General features: G+C 31.8%; 1 protein-coding gene across 5 annotated transcripts; it reads left to right on the top strand.

Annotated features, from left to right (window-relative positions):
- Nucleotides 1-2,786: 2,786 nt before the first annotated feature.
- Nucleotides 2,787-9,767, top strand: LOC145107294 (aspartic proteinase oryzasin-1-like). 5 transcript variants are annotated; one of them, XM_079044150.1, is made up of 14 exons: nt 2,787-2,902; nt 3,780-4,160; nt 5,544-5,604; nt 6,054-6,148; nt 6,230-6,342; nt 6,918-7,086; nt 7,220-7,259; nt 7,350-7,414; nt 7,640-7,753; nt 7,846-7,910; nt 8,681-8,837; nt 8,932-9,057; nt 9,159-9,247; nt 9,428-9,767. In XM_079044150.1, the coding sequence occupies exons 2-14, from the start codon at nt 3,786-3,788 to the stop codon at nt 9,510-9,512; spliced, it is 1,554 nt and encodes a 517-aa protein (XP_078900276.1). In that variant the 5' UTR covers nt 2,787-2,902; nt 3,780-3,785; the 3' UTR covers nt 9,513-9,767. The 5 variants fall into 5 exon arrangements, with proteins under 5 accessions (XP_078900276.1, XP_078900279.1, XP_078900277.1 ...); XM_079044153.1 differs by lacking the exon at nt 2,787-2,902 and adding an exon at nt 2,912-2,933; XM_079044151.1 differs by lacking the exon at nt 2,787-2,902 and adding an exon at nt 2,951-3,058.
- The last annotated feature ends 328 nt before the right edge of the window (nt 9,768-10,095 follow it).

Below are 10,095 nucleotides of genomic sequence, written 5' to 3'. Positions count from 1 at the left end.
ACATCCTAGTTCGTTTACTGAAAGGGGCATTATACTACTTATTTATTACTTCAAGTTGATGATATTGTTTTGATCATTTAATCCACAAATATCCTCAGAAAGATTATATATACTCTCAGTTGTGAATTTTGAGTGGCAGACCGGGTGACTTCTACTATTTTATAGACATCGTCGCCTTCATATCTCTATTTCCTTCATTTCAGTCCAGTTTAAACGTATGGCTAAAATTTATCGATAAAAATGTAGGGTGATGTTAGTATATAAGAAGAGTGTAAAAGTCATCAGACGGTACTATGTTGCTCGACTAACGACTAGAGATTAGTCAGCCTATTTGAGGATTTGTCAACGACTAGTTGGACACCATAAAATTGTAAATTAATTAAAGTTTTAAAAAATAAATATGATTAATGATGTGATATCATACATCACGTGTTCTTTGCTAGACAAAACTACAATGATGATCTATTATCACACAAAGAGGAAAATCACGTCAACCGTTCTTCGAGAGGGGACCCCGAGAAAACACTCTTACGATCAAGTTAGTGACTTGAGAGAAAAGTGATAGTGAGAGCTAGGGTATGAGAGCAAGTTCGTTATTAATTCGTAAGAAAGTCCTTTTATAGTAAGACTCTGTGGCTGGTTCTACATGGGGACATGGACGTCAGATCTAACAAGAGACAGAGACAATGATGTTGATTAGAGGATGGTGCTCTTCTTTTGGTCAGAACTTGTGATAGGTTCAAGTGATAATACTCTGAGCATTATATTTGTCGTATGGAGGCATTGCCTTTTCGCAAGACGATAATGTCCATTGAAGGACTAAACCCATGCGGGTTCGCTAGCGTGACCCAGTTGAATCAGACCAAGAGCATTTTCATGTGGAGTACGACCACTTAACAACTGACAATGGTATTGGCTAAGCGACGTAGCGGTTGCCAAGATAATATATTTGGATGTTTCCCGTTGTTCCTTGGGCGGTTGGGCGCACTCCAAGGGATACGTCATCAACTAATATTATAACAAAGTTAGTAAATATCATTAATATCATAACAAAATAGGTTAATATGATTAATAAACACTATTCATTTCTCAAATAGTTTCTATTACAATAGAACTTCTTCAAAGTGTAAAAAATTCACTGGCTTCTACAACTTCACTCATTGTTTAATACAAAAATTAATCGTTATGCTCCTTTTAGTTGGTCGGGTAGCACCTATGGACTAACTGAGGATTAATAGGGGCTTAATCAGGGCCTAATCGTTAGCCCATTTTGCAGTCTTAAAGCATTAACCCTATTATTGTAATGTATTTACTATTAATGAAAAAATATATCGTCCAACAAAAGCATCATAAGAGCCCAAAATTGCTCCTCTTCCACTCCACATTGAAAATTGCTCTTCTCCCACTCTACGTCTCAACGGCCTTATGTAAACGATTGCAGTGGATGGTTATTTTGTTAAACGTATTCATTGAATATCCTTGTTTTTAAGATTCTTTTAATAATAATAATTTGTTGATTAAATAAATTATTATTTTACGAAATAATAGTTTACGCGTGGAAGGCACACAAATAAACAAAAGATAACAAAACAAAACCCAAAAAGAATGCAAAGCCTTCGAAGACAAAGCAATTGTAGGTGTTGCGTGACAAGTGAATGACATGTCTTCCTTTACTGACACGTAAGCAAAACGTAAGATACAGTTATAACTTTGTCGCTTGAATTTGATGTCGTTTTCTGTCACGATATTGTAACCTTATCACTCTTTTCTATGTCATTTACCCATCTTTTTTCCTGTTTTAATCACCGTTTATGGCATGATGGAACGATTTTTCTTGTGCGTGATGATCACGCTCCACTCATTGCGTCTATGCATGCACACGTTAAGTTTAAGGTTTTGCTTAAAGTTTTTATCTTTACACCCTCTATGTTTAGATGTACTGTCATATCTGACCTTGTTTATTATAAACTTAAACATATCTGCCCTTGTCGTATTCGTTTGGTAATATATCATTCTCATTTGATTGAAGTAGAAAAGAAACAAAGGTCGAAGTAGAAAAGAAATTATATATTTTCTTTATTTTATTGACTTAGTTACAAAATTATTAATTTTTAATAATTAAAAAATCAAACTTATAATTATAGTAATTATAAAAGAAATAATTTAGTTGTTATATATTTTTTCCTTACAAGGAAATAAATTTGTAAGTATGAACTTGAAGAAAAATAATGGTCTTATCAAATTTAAGTTACTAAACTGATAAAACAACACTTAAAGCTTTTAATAAATTTTATCCAAAATGGATAAACGAGAATCATTAAATTTTTGTTTTGATATAAAAATTGAATTGGATTGTTATACTATTTTCAATAGAATTTAAAATTTCTATTTCAGTGTATTAAAGTATGATAAAAATGAATATACTTTTGTTTTCTTGGGCATCAAATGAATCAACATAATTAACTCATAAACACAATAATTTCATAATCATTTACTTAATCTGAATATAGTCGATATCTATCAATTACTTCTATTCGTATATTTTCGATTAATTTTTATTTAAGATATCTAAATTGAAAATCATAGTTATGTCTTTGCTTAAAGTCTGGTATATGCTAAATGCTAAATGGCTAATAGACGACATCAAGTTTAGGAATTCAGGCCAAAAAACAAGAAGGGCTAGATTTGTTTCTTTTGATACTACAAGGTATGTTTTAGGCAAACCGTGCGGTGATATTCTGAGAGCGACACGCATATACACGCCATACATGGATGATGCCACGTAACCGATTAATCCAACGGTGGAGAATTGAAATGCGAAGTGCATTGCGTCTGTTATATATACATTCACTCTAATTTTTCTCTAAAATTCATCAATTTCGAGTCGATTATCAGCTCATCGGTATGACCCTAACTTCCTTGCGTTTTTTCAGGTTTCGTAGACACTAAGATTTAGTGAAATTAGTTCATTCTTGTTAATGTTGTATGTTTTTCTCATTAGAAATTAAGATTCTTGAGGTTGCTTTGGATCAATTTGAGTTTAGATTTCCATAAATAAGTAAGAATAGCAATTTCTTTCTGGGGTTTTTAGTTGTAATTGTCACTAAAATTTATTGCATTATATGAGTATTCTATTTTTTTTTAATAAAGAATTGAGAGTTTTTGAGGTTGCATGCAATGAATTTGAGTTAAATCCCACAAAAAGATCAGAAATGGTAATCTTGTTTTGAGTTTTTTTTTTTTTTTTGCGGATTATTGCTATGAATTATTCATTGTTTTGATTGTTGTGATGAGAAATGGATTTTTTGTTCTGTTTTTGGATTAAATGAATATTCTTTTTTACGTTTAAAACGCCACACCCTGCTCAGATTTTGTCTCCTTGAAGCGTTTATTTCAAGTTTTAAACCAGTTGACAAATGGGTCTCGTTCTACATAAATGGTCTTTCTACAAGAATCTTGCTTTTTTACTTGTTTGACACTGATAAGTCGAAGTTTGACTCTACAGGTAGTAAAAATCTATGCTTTGGAGGTGATTGTTAGATACTTGGATTGTATCAAGTTTTATGAATTCATTTAAGTGTTAAAGCATCTCAACATTTATTCATCCTGAAAAACACAAATAGTTTGTGAATGATATCTTGTTCACATCGATCCGATTTTATAATGTTTTCTTATTTACATTCATCGTTACACATGTCATAAGTGAAGCTCATATTTTTTTTTTTCAAGTTTCAAGTTTTTGTTAAATGCTTGTTAACATATAGTGGATTGATTTGTAGGTCAACATGGGAAGTAAATGGAAATCCATATCACTTTTCATGTTCTTCTCAATCCTTTTGTGTACTCCGGCCTTTTCCACTTCAAAAGACGGACTTATTAGAATCGGATTGAAAAAAGTCAAAATCGATGAAACCAATCGGATTGCTTCAAGACTCGGTTTTCAAGAAAGTGAATCTTTAAAAGACTCAATTAGGAAGTATACACAAAGTGTAAACAGCATGGGTGGGCCCCAAGATCCTGATATCGTGTCACTAAAGAACTATATGGATGCTCAATATTTTGGTGAGATTGGCATCGGCACCCCACCTCAAAAATTTACAGTGATCTTTGACACCGGTAGCGCTAACTTGTGGGTCCCATCATCAAAATGCTTGTTTTCGGTAAGCTTTTCATCTTAATTATATGCTAAACATGTCAAAAATATTAGATGATATGAGTCAATGCTTTAATTTGTGGATTGGACCCTTGTGTCAGTTATCTAGTACGCTACGGTGTACCTGATTTACATATGACATCAGAGGTTACTGGAAGAATAATCTTTTTGCAGTAACTATATGCTCCTGTGTATCTGATTTACATGTGTATCTGATTTACATATGACATCAGGGGTTACCAGAAGAATAACCTTTTGGGATATATACACTAAAGTCCTAATATTTTCATCGATTTAACAAGAAAGTCCTAAACTTTGTTTTTTTGACAGTAAAGTCCTAACTACCGACAGTTTTTGACACTTTTACCATTTTTTTCCGGTTAGCCGGTAAGTAGGACTTTTTTGTCAAAATAATAAAGTTTAGGACTTTTTTGTCAAATCGTGAATTAAAACTTTCCTGTCAAAAAAATAAAGTTTAGGTTATTTCTTGTCAAATCGTTGAAAATATTGGGACTTTAGTGTATATATCCCTTTGTTTAGTTAGAAATTTAATGGTATGATAGTCTTTAAGTATAAGAGTTATTGAAATCTGCTCTAGTCAGCTAGATCCTATTGAAATTCTTAACGTTTGCTTCTTGTTAAATAGTTTTTTTAATCTCAACAAACCGATATTGAAAAAAAATGGAGATAATCAAGAAAGAAAGAAAGAACCAGGGCTGTGTTGGCTTTTTACAATCCTAAAAATGGAGAACTAAGAAACAAGAAAAAATGAAATCGTCCTTCTTAGCCCTTCTCCGCATTCACACCCTTTTTACTAGACATGTGTTGTTTGTGTTTGTATAATTTTTCCCCACTTTTTAGTTCAAGATTTTGTGGCGAAGCAAGAAGAAAGTTTTACAAGTCTTTTCACCATTTCTCGCTCTCTCTTTTGCATCCGTGTTTCCCTGATCGTGATTGTATCAGGGTAAAGATGGATGGTAAGAAAAACAGTGGTGTTGTGACAAAAATCACAATTAAAAGTTCTTGGGCTATGAAAATATACTAAGTCCAAATATTTTCAACTATTTGACAAAAAAATCCTAAAATTTATTTTTTTTACGGTAAAGTCCTAATTCACGATTTGACAAGAAAGTCCTAAACTTTATTATTTTGACAAAAAAAGTCCTAATTACCGGCTAACCGGAAAAAATGTTAAAAGTGTCAAAAAAATGCCGGTAGTTAAGACTTTACTGTCAGAAAAATAAAGTTTAGGACTTTTTGTCAAACCAATAAAAATATTGGGACTTTAGTGTATATATCCTTAACCTTTTTGCAGTAACTATATGCTACATAAGACATGAAAGAATATAAAGTACAAATTAATGTGTTAAAGATTATGCTAATATTGCAGGTATCTTGCTATGTCCATGCTAAATATAGGTCAAGTCGGTCACAAACCTACAAAATCAATGGTTAGTGAGTTACTCAATAACCTTTTTCTTATTATTGTTAACCCTATTATTATTATTATTATTATTATTATTATTATTATTATTTTGACTTAATATATGACTTGAATATATATAATGGGTAACGTAAAAGATTCAAGAAAAATGAGGCGTTCCCATTACGTTGTAACTTTTTACAAATTTAACCTTGTTTGTTTTTTACTTTCATTCTCTTTCTCCATGTGTGCCACCAATTTCTCAAATATCTTTTAAACATCATTTATCCACACTTTACCAATTCTGAATGTGAGAAAAGGAAAAAAAAAACAAACAAACTCTTTGTTTCATGAAATTAAGTTGTGAGATTTGACCAATTACATGATTTTGATGGAAGTGTTTGATTATTTGTAAGATGTCCAAATTACCCTTGGATACTGACAAGGTAATGGGAATATTGGTTGCCATTCTTGCAGGGAAACCCGCTGCAATTCAGTATGGTACCGGATCAATATCTGGATACTTTAGTGAAGACAATGTTCAAATTGGTGATCTAGTTGTTGAGGATCAGGTGAATTGACAACTTTGCCCTCAAGTCACTTTTCAAAGTTGAATTTGACAGTGTTTGATTAAAATCTTGTTATCTGACTAGATGTTCATTGAGGCAACAAGAGAGCCTGGTGTCACATTTTTGGCTGGTAGGTTTGATGGTATTTTAGGGCTTGGATTCAAAGAAATATCTGTTGGAAATGCTCTCCCAGTTTGGTATGTTTGTTTTATATTATTTTTTTTACTAAATGCAAGAAATAGCAACATACTTTATTTTCATGTTGTATTCTAGATCTGATGAGAATGATTGCTATAACCGACCTAACTAAGAAATGACCAGAATACCCCCAACACTTGTCTTTTTTATAGAACATAAAAGTTTCATACATTTTTCCAATTAACCATTTTGACTTGTCATATGATGTCCCATTTACACAAGGTTTCATCCGTAATTTTGTTATGTGGTAATTTTCCAAATTAACCATGTTGACATGTTGCATCATGTTAAAATGGTTAAATTGGAAAAGTGTCTTGAAAATTCGGAAAAAATAAAGTACATGTGGACAAACTCCAAAATTGCCGAAAATATAGTGGTTTTTCTGTAATTTTCCGTATGAAAAGAATTAAAAGTACAATATACTAATAGAAATAAATGAATGTAAGATGCCATAACAAACAAATAAATGAAAGTATGTTGCTATTTTTTTTCTTCCCGATTTACTTGAAATGAAGATAAGATATGAAAAGGTTTTTTGTATAATATATAAATATTCCACATATATTTTGTACAGGTACAACATGATTGATCAACATCTAGTTAAGGAGCGTGTATTTTCATTTTGGTTGAATCGAAAGTCAAAGGAAGGTGAAGGGGGAGAAATCGTCTTTGGTGGAGTTGATCCAAAACATTACAAGGGACCACATACCTACGTTCCTGTCACACAAAAGGGTTATTGGCAGGTATGTTTATCTAATCCTTAAATATTGCTAAACAATAAAACTATAATCATCAAAGAAATCGAAAAACTGGCCTATATCTAGAATATATATTTATGTATGTATTTTGAATTTTTTTTTTTTAATGCTTTGATAGTTCGATATGGGAGATGTACTTATTGGTGGGAAACCTACTGGTATGCAACCAAGGAACGTTATATAATTATTAATTATACATTGGATGTTGGATCTTCTTGGATGACATGACTAGCTGTATTTTCTTGTAGAGTTTTGTAAGAGCGGATGTTCGGCGATTGCAGATTCGGGAACTTCATTGATTGCGGGTCCCACGGTCTCTACAATTTTTATTTTTATTTTTATTGAAAAATTTGCAATTTGTACATTTGGTGTCAATTGGACAAAATTTGCAATTTTCTCCTATCCAAAAAACGTGAAATAGGGATTAACTATCGATTTCTCGTCTAGGAAAACGAATTGTTTTTACATTTGGTTTTGATTGGAAGATTGTTTAAGTTTTGTATGCTTATTTCATGTTTGATTATTGGGTGGCTTTCAGAGTGTGATCGATCAGATAAATCTTGCCATTAATGCTGCTGGAATTCTAAACGAGGAGTGCAAATCTGTGGTTAAACATTTCGGAGGCCAACTCTTTGATATGCTTACTGCAAGCGTAAATAACTATCTGTTCATTCTCACATTCAAAATTGAATTACATGTTTTAGTTCCTTAATTCTTACCTCTTGTGTAATTTTCCTACAAAAGCAGGTTGCACAACCCAGGTCCGTATGCGCCCGTCATGGAATCTGTCCTCCTCACCGCAGTGCCAGGTCAGCTTTCTAAACCCTAGTTTTGCTTTTTGATGTGGCAATTCTACCCTTTCCTCTTTTTTTACTTTTTCATAATCATAAATTCACAAATTATTATCTACTCTAATAAATAAATATATTTTATTTTGTAACATATCATTTTGTGCTTATTTTAAATTAATATTTTTGCATGTCATTTTATTGTTTTTTTTTTCTATTTTGTTAAATTCTACATAGCAATTAAAGCCTATTTATTTTCTTTGTTTATTTATTTACATTTAAAAGAGAAAAAAAAACACTTCAAGTTTAATAATTCAATATTTTTCTTATTTTCCTTATAAATTCAAATTTTCAAATGTTTATATTTTTATATTTAATATCGTTTTAAAAATAAACCCATGTAATACATCATCTCATATCATATTAATTACCACATATTAATTACCAAATAGAGTTTGTGAGGGAAAGTTATTCTTCATTTGATTTCACTTTTTCCGGACCAAAAATGACTAAATCCAGATCACATTACTACTTTTTCAGCATATAATACAAGATGCAAAATAAACATCTATTTATAGCGATTATGTATTAGATTTTCATATTTACATTTTTTGCTTTGAAGAAATTTTGATTCATACTTCATTATTTTAAAGTTAAATTATTAGTATCTTATAAGCTGTGATTTTAGTCCCTTGCTATATTTTAAAGTTACATTTTTGATGCTTTACATAATTTCATTTTTATAGTTTTCGTTTATATATAATTGTAAGAATGTTGTACGATGTTTTCAGCATTGGCATTAAGAGTGTGGTAGACATGACCGATGGTGTATCATCTGGACTTCAGGAAAATCGCACATGCATGGCATGTGAGATTATAGTGCAATGGTGGCATAACCAACTTGCTGACAACCTAACACGCAACAACGTTTTTAAATTAGGCAGCGATGTAAGTAGTATTTTCTTTTTTGTTGTTTTAATTTTAATATTCTTTATTGTATGTAACTTGTTGTTGATTTCCATATGATGACTTCACATTGCAGCTATGTAACCAGGTTCCGCGTGCAAAAGCAATGGAAGAGTCAACAGTTGATTGTGGAAAACTTGCTTTTCTGCCTACTATTTCATTTACCATTGGTGGCAAAGAATTTCAACTTTCACCCGATGATGTATATATTATCCCCTATTTTTATTTTTATCTTTCAGTTGATTGTTTGACTATTAATCAAATGTCGTAAATACCCTTGTAATTTTTTTTGTCTAAAAACAGTACATACTTAAGGTTGGCGAGGGTGCTGCCGCAGAGTGTATTAGTGGTTTCATTCCAATGGACATTCCTCCTCCCCGTGGCCCACTCTGGTACGTGTACATTTTTTTTTTATTTTTTTTTGTTTGACTGTGTTTGACATGTATTGGATTGAGACTGTAGTTTTTTTTGACACTTTATTAAATAACCCTACAAAGCTTGTCCAGTTCAATCTTGCCTTGTGTAACAAACTCAAATTTGATGGGTTTTGGTTGATTTATGTGACACAACAGGATATTGGGTGATGTGTTTATGCGTCGATACCACACTATATTTGATTATGGTAATGCAAGAGTTGGATTTGCAGAAGCTGCGTAATTATAAATGGGAGTTTGAGTGAACTTATTTTCTTTGGTTGTCTTGCAACACAAAGTGTAATGTTTAATTTTAGTAATGTGCTGAAAAGAGCTTTTAATGTAAATACATTGGTCTTGCGTTGTAAGCTTAAAAAATATTTCCTTCACTACTTTACTTCTGTACAATTTTTACCACAAGTACTCATCCCCACATGTTAATCAAGGTAAACGAATAAAAACGTGACTTAATGAAAATATATTTTCCCTGGTTTGTAAACTCACCTTGCAATATCATATTTTGCTTTTTATTTATTTGGGTTGAGGTATATTTGATCCTTATATGGAATCGTATACCAATATGCAAGTCACAAACTGAACCTAGTCATGCGTAAGGGGTTTATGATGAATAGAGTATCATATACCAATGTGTCAAGTCACCTGCTCATCATAACTAGTCAATTTCCGAATTTTCCCCTTTATGAGAAATAGAAAAGATGAAGATCTTAATGGAGACACAATCGCAACCATGTTCATGCTTTTGATGTATCCATGTTCATCATTGGGACACTTCTCTCAGCCATTTTGGATATATATATGACTGAACC

Source organism: Lactuca virosa, chromosome 4 (assembly GCF_052849685.1).
Source record: "Lactuca virosa cultivar CGN04683 chromosome 4, Lactuca_virosa_CGN04683_v6, whole genome shotgun sequence".
Lineage (NCBI taxonomy): Eukaryota > Viridiplantae > Streptophyta > Magnoliopsida > Asterales > Asteraceae > Lactuca > Lactuca virosa.
This window is presented reverse-complemented; position numbering and strand designations above follow the sequence as displayed.

What these genes read in the sequence shown, in the direction of transcription:
- LOC145107294 (XM_079044148.1), top strand. Translation starts at nt 3,437, where the DNA reads ATGGTCTTTCTACAAGAATCTTGCTTTTTTACTTGTTTGACACTGATA. An exon ending in TAAAAATCTATGCTTTGGAG is followed by an intron (nt 3,530 to 3,779) that starts GTGATTGTTAGA and finishes ATTGATTTGTAG; the next exon opens with GTCAACATGGGAAGTAAATG. An exon ending in ACAAACCTACAAAATCAATG is followed by an intron (nt 5,605 to 6,053) that starts GTTAGTGAGTTA and finishes CCATTCTTGCAG; the next exon opens with GGAAACCCGCTGCAATTCAG.